The sequence below is a fragment of the Mastigoproctus giganteus genome, chromosome 3 (assembly GCF_048544385.1).
Source record: "Mastigoproctus giganteus isolate SK-2022 chromosome 3, ASM4854438v1, whole genome shotgun sequence".
Classification (NCBI taxonomy): Eukaryota; Metazoa; Arthropoda; class Arachnida; order Uropygi; family Thelyphonidae; genus Mastigoproctus; species Mastigoproctus giganteus.
In genome coordinates, this window is record NC_143577.1 from 201,671,386 (window position 1) to 201,685,772 (window position 14,387).

Consider the following 14,387-nt stretch of genomic DNA (forward strand, 5'->3'; position numbering starts at 1 on the left):
TGGTGAGCATTAGCATTAGCAAAGTCACACGATGTAAGAAAGCAAGCTTATATAGCATCAACCAAAAAAAACCCTTATTTCACCCATCCACTCGCTCAAAATGTTTGTGAAGTTCTGCCCTGAATCTATTTAAGCTGTCAGCTTCTACGACAGATGGAAGTTTGTTCCAGCAATCAACCACCTGCTGGCTAAAGGCAAACTTCCGCACATCTATCCTACAACCGTCTTTCCTCAATTTGAATTTATGCCCTCTCAGGCAATTATTCTGAGCAAGAGGAAGAATCCCATCAGCACTGAGCATGCTCAAACCATTCAAGGCTTTATACACCTCAATCAGATCACCTCGCAGGTCTCCAGACACAGTAATTTGCAAAACTTAAGCCTTTCTTTGTGAGAGCACCCCCTTTGTTCCATTCACTAATCTTGTTGCCCTTTCCTGCTCGTTCCAGCTCTACATCCTTCTTCAAATGAGGCCTCCAGACCTTTATACAGTACTCAAGGTGTGGTCTGACCATTGCCTTATACAAGGTGATAATCACCTCCTTATCCCTGCTAGAAAAATTCCTGTATATCATTGACGAGACACCATGAGCTACTCTTGCAGACCGTCTGCACTGTTCAGAAAACTTCATATCTGCCTGCACAATTACCCCCAGGTTCTTTTCGTTCTCTACCACTGTCAGTGTGGTACCACACAATTGATACGTTACTCTGGGGTTACTGCTTCCCATATACAGTACATTTCCATTTGTTAATGTTAAACTTCAGTTGCCACCTCTCAGCCCATCTGCTCAACTTTTCTAGATCCTGTTGCATCGGTGTACTGTCATTAGTGTCATTAACAACCCTGCTGACCTTCGTATCGCTTGCAAACTTGGACATTAAGCCTGATATACCATCATCAATATCAATAATGAATACAGAAAGCAACAATGGACCCAACACTGAACCCTGGGGGACTCCACTTATAACATTAGTCCACGAAGAGCAGTGTCCATTGATTACCACTCTCTGTCTTCTCCCACTCAACCATCCCTTTATTCATAGCAGCAATTTGCCTCCAATGCCACACTGCTCCGATTTGCGCAGCAGTCTTCCATGTGCAACAGTATCAAAGGCTTTTCTAAGATCCAAATAGAGTCCATTCTGGGTATTTGGGACACATCGGGACTAGTGCATTTTGGCCCGATTAAGCGACTGCCCCAATTATCCGAATTTCACATAAATAGTTAAAAATACAATATAAACCCCCCCTTTTTTTTACAATTGGTTCACTGTACAATCAAATCACGTTACAACGAACTCAACGTAGTAAAGTACCATTCAATATACAATGTGCCGTAAGCGCCGGCCATTGTGATCACGTTTGTGAATTGAATTTTAATTCTATTGAACAGCGATTCTAATTAGCGAAAATAGGAGGACTATTATCCACAGGCTATAAAAGCAAAATTATATTAAGCAGAAATTTACCCTTTATTACCTTGCCAATTAAAAAATACATGAAAATCGGAAGAATATACGTGATAATCGGAATAATTAATACATACTGTAATATGTACATATTACAGTATGTATTAGAACTAGTTGACATTTCTGTTCACTGACATTTGTGGGTGGGGGGTAAAATTTGAAACAATAAAAAGATAAACAATCAATAACAAAGAACACGGCACACACAAATTGCAAGTAACACAATACGCGCAAGCGAGAACCGAGTAACGAGTTACAAAGCTTTAAAAATATGAATGAAGAGAAGATCTGAAAATTAATTTTTTTATATGATTGAAGATTTCATGGAAGTGTAAACACATTTCACCATAATAACCCACAGAATTCCAGCTGTCAGTATTATCACAAATTCAGTAAGATCGAGTTTACTGTCCATTTCACTAACAGAAAAGCCCAGTAAACAGGTGACTGCTAATTGTTTTTATTGTTTTATGGTTGTGACCTCCAGAATTTCGACCGAACCACGTGGTACCGTCGGAGACAATCTAAAGTAATCTCCAGTGCTGCAGTCTCCTGCCCCGATTAAACGGCATGTTGTCCCAATTAAGTGAAGTAAACCATGGCTATTTTCTCCATTGGTTTCTGTTTTTTAAGATTTGCCCCAAATAAACGGCTGCCCTGATTAACTGGTGTCCCAAATAACTGGAATCCACTGTATATGATATCAAAGTTATTCTTTACATCCAGTTCCTTTGTAACTACATCATAGTATCCAATCAAATTAGTCTGATGAGACTTCCCCTTAACAAACCCATGCTGTGTCCAAGCTATAACTGAAGTCTTGTCTAGATGATCATGCCATGCTTCTTTAAACGGTGCCTCCATTAATTTCCCTGGAACAGAAGTTAAACTAACAGGTCTGTAATTACCTGTATCTCCCTTTGATCCTCCTTTTTGGATTGGGGTCACATTTGCACATCTCCAGTCCATGGGTACCTCCCCTGAGTCCAGGGAAACTCTCATAATTATAGCTAAAGGTTTGCTTACTTCCTTTGCCACCGCCTTTAATATAACTGGATAGAGTCCATCCACCTCGGGTGCCTTTCTTGTGTTTATCTTCAACAATTTCTCCTCCACTTTACTCTCAGTTATTACAAGATTATCTAGCTTACTGCCAGGGTTGAATACACCTCTGGCATTCCCCTCCCTGAATAACTCCTCATATGTGAATGTTGACACAAAATATTCATTTAGTTTTTTAGCTACCTGAGCAGGATCATCAACAGTTGAACCATCGATATCAAGTGGACCAATCTGATTCATCCCCTTCCTTCTAGAGTTTACATAATCAAAGAACTTTTCGCTGTTTTTCTTTGCATCCTTTGCCAAAGATTTCTCGTAATCTGCCTTCGCCTGCCTAACCTCCTTTGTAACTTGGTTACAGACTAGCTTATATCTATCATAGGCTTCTGTGTCACATGTTAATTTATATGTATCCCATGCATTTTTCTTCTCTGTCACATGTCTAATTAGTTCATCTGGCATCCATTTAGGCCTAAATCTTGAACAATATTTCTTTGTTGGTATGAAAAGCCTAGTAGCTTCCAAGATTAATTCTTTGAATGCTTCCCATTTTGAATTTGCTGTTGGTAACATCATCAGTTGGTTCCACCGTATAGAATTTAAATACTGTCTCAGACCACCGTAGTCACCTTTACGAAAGCAAAAACCCTTCCCTTTACCGTTGATGGTAGTTACCTCTTTTAGTAAATCCCACTTCAGCACACTGTGATCACTGCCACCTAGTGGTTCCTTTATCTGCAGGTTCTTGATGCATGAAGAATCATCACTGATAATCAGATCAAGAGTATTACTCCTTCTAGTTGCCTCCCGAACATGCTGCTGTAGAAAACAATCATCCAATAAATCCGCAAAAGCATTGCTAGTGTGTGAGTGACCAACTCACAAATTCCAGTCAATATCCGGGAAATTAAAATCCCCTGTTATAAGACACTCTAATTTACTGGCCCGCTCTATTTCTCTGCACAATTGCTCATTATACTCATAGATTCATTAGGCCTATAACACACACCTACTCTCATTTTTTCATTTCCAGTGCTTATGTCACACCAAACAGACTCAACATTGCATTGTTCACCAACATCAGTTGGATGCACTTCCTTAGATTTTGTGTTTCTTAACTAACAGCATAACCCCTCCTCCCTTTCTGTCTTTTCTATCCTTTCTGTACACATTGTACTCCCCAAATTCCAGTTCTGCATTGCTTATGTCTGTGTGACACCATGTCTCTGATATCCCAACAATATCTGCCTTTGATGTCTTGACTAGTACTTCAAGCTCATCGAATTTATTAACTATACTACTAGCATTGGTATACATGCACCTGTTTCTACTCTTAGTTACCCTAACACAGCCCATGTATTTACTTGTTCCACTATGACTCCCAGCAGTCCTAGAAATTCCCATTGCCTTGCTTTCCAGGCTGCTGCTCAATTGCATTTCAATAGAAGTAGTGCAAGAATCACTTTTACCTCTGCCAGCGGCTACTGTTAATCTATTAGTCTGTGTATTCCTCCCCCAAGCTAGCAGTTTTCCGAACCACCTAACTCTGCCTCGATAGCATCAGTAAATATTCTTGCACTCTTTCTATTTAAGTGTATCCCATCCCTGTAGAAATAGTCTCTCCTGTGAACAAGCACAGACCAGGCTGAGAAAAATTCTACCCCTTGAGCCTTGCACAATCTCTCCAGGGCCGAATTGATCGACAAGGCTCTCATCATATACTTCCTCATATCGTGTCTGGGCAGAATTGCAGACACTTTCAAATTCAACCCTAACTCGCAGCTTTTTTTCAGCATTGTCTTGTACTTGTTAAGTAATTCTGCCGGTCTCCTACTCTTAATATAAAGAGTAGAAGACCAGCAAAAGAGTAAAGAGACAGTAAAAAGTGTCAAAAGAAAGAAGTCTTGAGAAGACAGAAATATTTGAATGTGATAATTTTTAAATTATTTATATACTTGTAGTCACTCAAGTTCCATGTGATATCTAATATGAATTATGCAAATTATGAAACTTTATCTGTGTATTACATTGTTTCATTTTAGTGAAATTCAGTTAAATGATATTTTGACATGATATGCAATGCAATTTGATATTTATTTATTATAAGATTTTTTTTTTTATTGCGTTTCAGTATAACCACAAAATACAAATTTCTCACTTTTTTGATAAAAGGTAATATTTTATTTTTATTTATTTGAAATGCATTTTCAAAGGAGTATTAGGTAAGTGATTCTTTTCCTTCTTTCCCAATATTTTTTTTTCCTGTAAATAGTTGGTAGAGTAAAACCTCATAAATCAACAATTCTCCAGCATTTTTTTGAAATGCTACCAAAATAATAATAAACCAGAAATTTTTCAGAATTCCAACACTTGAAATGTTGCTTTTGCTATTGAAAATTATATATAACCAACAGAAAGTTTGCTGCATTTCCCCAAATTAGCATTTTTTCTGATGTGAATTAAACTCCTTAAATCTGTGTCTCTCATTGCTCCTAATAAATTTACAGTTACTATTATTCAGATTTATTATGTATATGTCATATAAACTTAAATATAAACATGTTTTTTTTTTTTTTTTGTTTCTCCTTTTCCAAGAATTTAAAACTAGAAATCACGTTATTAATTTCATTGTGTATTTGTTGGTCAGTTGCAGATTTGACAATTTTAGTGTGTTTCTCTCTCCTTGGCAGAGCAGCAACCATGGGAGAATTTTTCAAGCATCTCATTGCAAGTCCTAATTAAACAAAAACCTACTCATCTTAAAAACTGACCTGATCATGGAGAAGTCTACAGACTGTCCACTCGTATCATACCATGATCTTTACCACAGTTGTGTTTGGACAATTCTGTTAATTATTGTTGTATCCCCACAAAAAGAAGTTCATTGTGTTGAGATCCAGTGATTGCTGCAGAATTGGATCTATGAGCCCTACTCATTGACATAGAAAATGGTTATTCAAACAGCTTTGAACATCCTTTTGAGGAAGTGCATCATCATGCTGATGTGAAAACAGGTTTGGCGGCAGCTACTAAATTTTTCGGACCAAAGTAAAACCGATTGGTGACGAAAATGCAAGATGCAAATGATGCTAACTCAGTCACTAACGTTGATTTGGTAGAGTAAGTAGCAGGTGTGAGCATAAAACGTGACATCATTCATAACTTGGGTGAAATTTAAATGATTTTGATTTTCATTATTGTCACTTAGGAGGTGACATCATTTCCGTCCTGTATTTTCTTTACCAATTGGTTAATTCTTTTCATTCCTAAAACATTTTAACTTTGTTCAAGCCAAGAATGTTTTCACATAAAATAAAACATCTTTTGTGCTGAATGCTGAATTTTTTTGAAAAAGTACATTGTTGTCTGGATCATCCTGAGCAATTTGTGGATAAGATAATTATTGTCTCAATATGCAGAGCCAGTGGTCATTCTTTCTGCAAAAAAAACAAGACTATACACCTTTCTGCAACATGCAGCACAAAAACAATTAACTTTGGGACTGTCTTGAACACGTTCCCAAACTCTGTTGGATTTTCACTTCCTTGTGCTCTCACATTGTGTGTAGTCACCTTGCCTGTGATATGGAACATGTACTCTTCTCTAAACACAATTTAAGCAGCTCTTCATCTTCTACCATCTTAGTAAACATCTCTGCACAGAATCTCTGAAATCAGATCTTGTTAGCAGATCTGATTTCAGAGATTGTTAGCAGTAATGGCTTTACCATCTGCAACTTGTATAGTTTTAGATGCAACCACTTATGCAACACTATCTGCACTGTTTTTTGTGGTACGCCATGTTCTATACATTGAATTTTGTGGACTGTGAAAGAAACTCCTTACTTTCTCAACTGGAAAGGAGAGGAATTTCTTCCAGCAGGCCTACTGCAAGTGAGGTTTCCTCACTTGTGGAAAGTCTGCTGGTATTCTTGCCTTGACTCACAGAACATCCTAGCTACAAAAGTCTCATGTCAATCATAGATAAATGTCTGCTAATTGGGGTTTTGTTGAATCTTGTATGAAATTTGTGCTTAACTCATTGTGGATTTTGTTCCTTCTATCCAAAAAATGAATTGTGCTCTTTTTTGCACCAGTGTATGTCACCATTTCTGTAATGTATTGCTGCCAGTGGCTACTTCAACAATCTATAACAAATAAGCACAAAAACTCTGTCTTTGTTTTTTGCCACTGTCAGCGCACATTGAAAATTTTTAAAGTTTAGCTACTTTTGACTTATTCCTCTACTTTAATACTATTGGAACTATACATTATTAGATTTCAAAAATTTAACAAATTTAAGAAGGGTTAAGTTAAAGAGTCACCAGATTTCTGAGATTCTGCTGTATTATAGGATTTTAAGTGGGTTTATCAAGAATTTAGAATTTGTCTTATTTCCCTAAATTTACCTAATATTCACCTAAATATTTTAACAAGCAGTTAGTTCCTGAACCCTAACTTATTTGCCTTAATGTTCTCAACTGTAATCTAGCTTCTACTTTTTTAAACAATTGATAGTGCTAATAGGTGCTATTAGTTATACAAATTAGTAAGAACTTATGGATTATAACCTTTTTTTTAAGTTAGAACTCATCTATGCCTTAGAAATGTATTAATGACGTGTATATGTATGTACACTGAGTGAAAAGAAATCAGTAGATACCTACTTAGTAACAGGTAGGCCCACCTTTTTCCCAGGACCACTAGTTCACGAAAGCTCCACGGGTATTTCCATCCATGCTTGCTGCACCACTGTCCATAATTCCGTTGCATTGTTGGGTGGAGGATTCAAAGCACGAACGGACCTTTCCACAGCATCCCAAAGATGCTACACAGGGTTCATGTCCGGTGAACAGGGAGGCCATTCCATTGTGGTAAAATCTGCGGAATGCTTTTCAAACCATCTTCTAGTCACCACAACTCTGTGTGGAGGCGCATCTTCCTGCTGGAAGAGTCCTTTGCCTTGTGGGGCACAATGACCATGAAGGGATGCAGATGGTTTGCAAGGATGGGCATGTAACTTGGACTGTTCAGAGATGCGTCTAGATGTACCAGAGGTCCCAACGTGTGCCAGTTGAACACGCCCCAGACCGATCATTCACCTGCCCGAACAGCCCCTTGTTGACATGACTGGTGCATAGCTTTGTGTGTGGTTTCGGCCAGATACACATCCTCCCATCCCACTTGAAATAACTTTAAATGGACTCATTGGACCAGGAAATCCATCTCCAATCATCCAAGGTCCAGTGCCAATGTTCTTTTGGCCAGTTGAGGCTTAGAGTCCTGTGTCGTGGTGTTAGCAATGGGACTCTGTTGGGTTGGCAGCACCCATAACCTATTGCGGCTAATGATCACATGATGGTCTTGGTGATATTTCTGGCACCTCCCTCGTTGAAGTCAATGGTTATTTGTGCTACTGTTGCTCTCTGTTGGCTGAAACAATGTGAGGCAGACATCGACGGCCACATTCATCCACCACCTTTCTCCGCCCATAGCACTATCCACAATGAGATGTTGTTCCAGAAATGGCATATTCTCAATACACTCTTGATACTGTCGAACAGGGGTATTGCAATTTCTGTACCACCTCTGCAATAGAGTGACTCATGCATTGGGCACCCACTATCATTCCTCTTTCAAAGTCGGTTGACTTGTGACGTTTATCCGTACTGACATTGAATTACCATCTACGTGAATGCAGTGTATCTATATACTTGCCAAGCTGTGGGTTCATCCACTAGCGAGAAGGGTGACAGCATTGCTTGCCTAGGAACCAGGTATCCCATGAATTCTGTCCTTTCAGCAAACTCCTCTGAATTCCAGTTTACAGTGTAATTTTATTCTGAGCTTTTCAGTCTGCACAGAGTGCAAATTGGCTTGCGAATATATGCACTTGTACAGACATAATACACACCACAACCATATGAAATAGTATTATAAAAACTGGCATGGCAACTATTCAAGTGTGCCAGGTATTTCCCAAGATAAGACAAGTACAATGAGCTCTCAATATCCACCATTAACTGGTTCCAGAAAAATATAACAGATACAAAGCAATAGACTTGTGTTTTATACTAATTGATTCCAGGAAAGTTGTAAATTTGAGCACTTAACTCTTTTTTTGAACTTATTCAATAAAAACTAGCTTAATGATAATTTTATTGATTTAAATATATAATATGCATATCATTTTACTCCTTGAAGAATGAAACATTCTCGATGTACGCACCAGGAACTTAAAATCCAGAAGTTGAGGACAGTGTCATCATTCTTGCAAAAGGAATCTGGAGTTGGTTATATCTTAGCTTTCTTCCTCTCATTCGGGACTTCCTTGTCCTGATTGAGAGGAAAGCCAGTAAGCCAAATAAAAACCAATTTGCTGCTAAGAGGAAGATTTCTCTACATTTGAGATATTCTTCACACCAAACAATCTCTTTGCTTTTGGGTACTCATTTTTAAAAGCTCCTTCATTGCCTCCCTTTATTTGAAGGAATCTGTCATTTTTGAATTTCTTACTTTTGTTTTCTTATCTGTCTTTCATCACATAACCATCAAGTAATTATGTTGAGGCTTTGAATTCACTCATTTGAACTGCCTTGAGCATTGAGTTTTTTGGTATGCACCACCATCAGTTCTTTTTTAAACATCACAGGCTCTTATTCCAAACTCACTAATCCTTTCCTGCATGTTTTCAAGTGCCTCCTCTTAGATTCCGATATTTTAGCCATAACATTTTTTTCTGTAGTATTTGTGGAGTAGGAATTGACTTCATGATGAAGTCAGTGAAGGCAATTACAATTTTATTCATTGCATTCTTGACTTTGAAGAATTTCCAAAATGCACTTAAACTGGGTTCTTTTTCTTCGTGGGTTGTAAGATTGATTTTGCATTGGGTAAAGAATATGGACTTCATCATTCCATCTACACCATCCCATCACTAATTTATCTTATCAAATTTGCTTAGGTGATATGGAGCATTACTGACAAAAAGAACTTATCCATTCTTATCATACTCTTTCTGCCTCCAAAAGGTACTGATCTGGCCAGCTTCACTTCAGATTTCACCAGATTCTCGACTTGACCACTCAGAGATGCTCTTTATTCCAGTGGTTGGCAACATATTGGCCAGATGTAAACTTTCTGAGATCTACCTTGTTGGTTAACAAATATAGCTTCTAAAAGAAAAGATTTAAATATAGAATTAATATGGAAGTACAACTTAACATCTCTTTTGCTTTGATTCTGTATTCCCTAGACTTTTCGTATTTGATTTTGTGCATGCAGTTCAGTTTCCAACAATTTTAGGTCTGCTCCTGGTTAGGTCCCTAGCTACTTTGTTTCTGAAATGTATACTAAATACTGGCCTGTGTCATTACCCAGCGATTACTGAGTAGCACTCCCTCCTAAAAATTCTAAGCAAGTTCCATCCCTAACTTTGCTAGAGGTTTCAACCCCAAAAAGCCATTACTTTAACAAGAATTTAACATTTTGAGAACCACTGTTGTGTGGCAGTTGGTGTTGCCAATTATGAAATTTATTTCCCACTGTGAGCTGACATAATTACCCTACTGCTATCTATTTTTACCTTATACAAACAGTGTAAATGTTTATATTCAATTTTTAACAACAGGCAATAGTAGTTTTTCTTCATTTTAGAAGTCAAAGGGTATCTTATACTCTTAGAAGTGAAGTATTTAAACCTGTGTCAACATTATGAGCAGCCTTTCTGATTCAGAATATGATTGAACTAAATGCATTTATTGGTGTTAACATTGGACTAAAATAAAAAAAGCTAATATGAAGTAAAACCTATATGAAGAATGGACAGACAGAATTCCATTTAAGAATATATTTAGGAAGGAGGGATTTCTGTTGATATTTTGGATATTGCAGCCCTGCCTGCCAACAAAATAAAAAACAAAAAGAATTCAAAGTAGGGTTTTGTGAGCTCAATGAAAAGCTTTGTGAATATTTTTTTCTAGAAAGAATTATTGCATTAGATTGAATGACTGTTGGGTTCATTAGCAGATTTCATTCAAATGTCAAGCCCTCAAAAGCCAACAACAAAGTGAGCCTCTGTACTTATTTCAGCTCACTAGAAACAGGTGATATGAGAGCTATAATGCCATATTTTGGAAGGCCTAATATTGACTTGATAAGACTAGACCAGACTTTCACCTCATGGATCATGCTTCATCTCATCTTCAGATCTTCTTCACAGGAGGTATACTTAAGAAGTCTCATTTGCTTTTAGAAGTTTTATTTGCAAACAGAGTCATTTTGATGAAAATGGCAGATCTATCTCAAGGAACCTTCATCTCAAGCAGTTTCAAAAAGGAGTTGCTTGTTCAGATAGTAGTAATGTCCAAAATAAGAACATTCTTTCTAAGAAAGAATATTCATATTTTGTACATTATTTCAATGTTCTTATTTTTGCTCTAATCTAAGAAAAAAAAAAGGCTATTAAGTTTAGATGCCAAAGTCAGATTGAATGTCTTTCCTCATTTTGTGATGAGAATAGATAAAAATCTAAGAAGAAAACTGTGCAGTATGCAATGACAGAAGTAATAGAAACAGGAGGAAAGAAAGAGTTTGATACTGAGAGACATGCTCCTAAAAATCAAGATTTTGAAAAGTTCATGACATAGCACACACTAAAATCATAAATAATTAACATTTAAAATGTATAAAGAGTTTATAAACTATCTTACCATGCAGTTTTTATAATAGCTCGTGTAAACCCAAAAATAAATAATTTTTTAATGTTACATTCTGAGTAGTAATTTTTTTTGGCTAAGGTAAAGAACTTTTGTGTGCTTCTCGTTCGATTAAATTTACCGGTAAAAGTACTTTGCCATAATGACATTTGTATTGTTGCTCACTCGGTAAACAGACGGTGAATGTTATCGGTCTGGAGTAGAAGTTGAATCCCACGAGAGCTTGAAACCCTCCCGAAGTGGGGGGGGGGTTAACCTGACCTTTTTTCTTTAGAATCACTAATTGAATCACGAACAGAGTCATATTGGAAGTTCCGGTGTCATAAAAAATGTTCATAACATAGTTTCACCAGTAAACTCTTTCGAAAAATTGCCGTGTTTCTCGTGTGGGCTTCCTTTGGCTTTTTTTTTTTTTTTTTCTTAATAAACAATTTATCCACTAGTCCACCAGTGATTCTAAAGAAAAAAGGTCAGGTTACCCCCTCCACTTTGGAAGGGTTTCAATCTCCCATGGGATTCAGTTTCTACTCCTGACCAATAACACCCACCATCTGTTTACTGAGCAACAATACAAATGCCATTGCGGCAAAGTACTTTTACCGGTAAATTTCATTGAACTTTTGCAGGCTTTCTTTACCTTCGCCTTTTTTTTTTTTTTTTATTTTAGACTTGGACTGCAAAGAGTTAAAACAGCAATGACAAGATATAATTCATTAGAAGTGGGAACAAGATAATGGACAACTTCTCAGTGGAAACTTGCTAGTCTGGATAGCAAGTTGGAAACATGGAACTATTTAGTTCCATGTTTCCTCCTGCATTACTGTTTCCTTGAACAGTATGAGGTCACTGTGTTTTTATATATCTGGTGACTGTTTAGGTACATCCAATATGTTCACCACTTTTTTTTTTTTTCTGAAGCATTTGAAGAAATACTATTTTCAAGCCCCTGCCAATTTGTAAAAAAGGAAAATATACCATTCACCGAAAACTGACTTCCTGTTGGAGAATGTAATTCTTTCTGTAATTATTTTAATCTTAATTTTCTCTTAATTTATTAAACATAAATGCTAATAAATTATTTTTTCATTTCAGAACCATTGAAGGAAGCAGTTCTAGAAGATATTAAAGGTAAAAAGCATCAACTGGAATTATTTATTTTCTAGAATTTTTTTCCTCTTTTGTTTTTCTATTTATGAGATTTTGCTTTAGTTTTCTATTATCTTTTTTAAATAAGTTATTCTGTTGTTGTTGTCGTTTGCTATATTATGTTGATTAAGCTTAATTGATATCCTTATCAGTTTGGTTTTTCTGAAGTGCTTGGCAGTGAAATTAAGTACATATGAGGTGTGGCTATTAAATAATGACTGTTGCAGTAAAATAAATATAATGAAATATTTCATAACTCACAAGTTATCCTCATCAAAATAATTGCCTTGGCCTTAAAAACACTGTTCCATATGTTTCTTTCAAGCACAGACACAATTGTAGAAATCATCTTCTGTAAGCCTTTTTAACACTTCAGTCATTTTTTTCTGAATGTCTTCATTTGCTGAAAATGAGTTCCCTTAAGTACACTTTTCAGTTTAGGGAAGAGAAAGTCACAAGGGACCAGGTATGTCATGTAGGGTGCATGTTCACGCCCAGAGATTTGTTTTTTGGCTAAAAACTGGTAAACAGTGTGTTCTGTGCTGGAACATCATCTTGATGGAGCATCCAACTATCCTTCCACAATTCAGGTCTTTTCCTTCAAAATTTTTACAGCCTTGTCTGAACTGAACTTGTCTAAACTGAACTTCAGTTTAGTATATTTGATTGACAGTCTGATTTGGTGGGGATATATTCAGCCATAATAATTCCTTTAATATCAAATAAAACTAGAGTCATGGTTTTCATTTTTGATTTCAACTTTCTTGCTATTTTGTTTTTCATTGCATTGATTGTCTTTTATAGTTTGGGTCTTACTGGAACAGCAAACTTTCATTGCAAGTAATTACAGTACAGTAATACCCCAAAGTTACGCGGTAGGTGGGTCTGACGAAAATCGCTTAAGTCAAATTCTTGTAAGTCGGGGTACAACTTTGCATATAAATACATATAAATTTTGTTTAATTGGGACCAAGGACTAACAAAAACACTAGTTTAGAAGAAAAATATTTAATAAAATTGCAGTTCTTTATACATATTAATACAAAATATGTATTAAAAAAATAAATGAGTTACGTAAAAAAGTCATTTTGATGTCGATGGCTTCATAAAATCTAACAAATTCATCTGACGACACAGTGCCTTCTTTTTTTCACACAGAATTTCTTCGTAGCAAGCTAATATTTTTTTATTCCTTGCTTTGTAGCTATAACGTGTTATTTTTTGGAATCTATGTTTTCTAAAATTTTTAAGCCCTTTTCAATTGAGCTGAGACCTTCTATCAAGCTTGCAATTGTCATGTGCTTTTCTGGTGGAACTGGGTCTGAAGTGTCGGATACTTCAGTGACGTTTTGCTCACGCATCTCTATGAGCTCATTCATTGTCAGCTCCTGACTATGTGAATCCAACAGCTTGTTGACATCATCACCATTGACTTCCAAATCTAATTGCCTGGCAAGATTAACAACTTCTTCTATCACATTAGTGACATGATCAGTTTCTGGTGTTGTTTTCGTCTCGGTTTTGAAAAAAAAATGGACAAAGTTACTTCCAGACACCATTCAATATTTTTTTGTGAATTTCATCCCAAGATTCTTCAATGATTCTTACGGCATCTAAAAGATTGAATTGTTTCCAAAAGTCTTTAACAGATATCTCACTGTTTTGTCTCATAGCTTCATTCAGACATGCAAATGAATGCCTCATGTAAGCCTTGAATGTTTTGATGACTCCCTGGTCCATCGGTTGAAGCAAGCTGGTTGTGTTTGGAGGCAAAAACACAACTTTCACACGTGGGTCGAAATTAATTAGGGTGGCAGGAGGGTTACCGGGTGCATTGTCAATAAGAAGCATCACTTTAAATGGAATCTGTTTAGACTTGCAATAACATTTGCATCGGGTATGAAGTGGTGACCAAACCAGTCCTCAAAAACGGAAGCTGTCACCCAAGCTTTATGATTTGACTTCCAAATCACTGGTAAGCTAATTTTAG

The 14,387-nt window shown here is 36.6% G+C and overlaps 1 protein-coding gene across 1 annotated transcript in view; it reads left to right on the plus strand.

The window, feature by feature from the left end:
• The window catches only part of Arp10 (Actin-related protein 10), a 195,174-nt gene that overhangs the window by 125,038 nt on the left and 55,749 nt on the right, over positions 1-14,387 (plus strand). Inside the window, exon 8 of the mRNA XM_090370814.1 lies at positions 12,344-12,379. Coding sequence (XP_090226940.1) covers positions 12,344-12,379 — 36 coding nt within the window. The remainder of the gene's footprint in view (positions 1-12,343; positions 12,380-14,387) is intronic.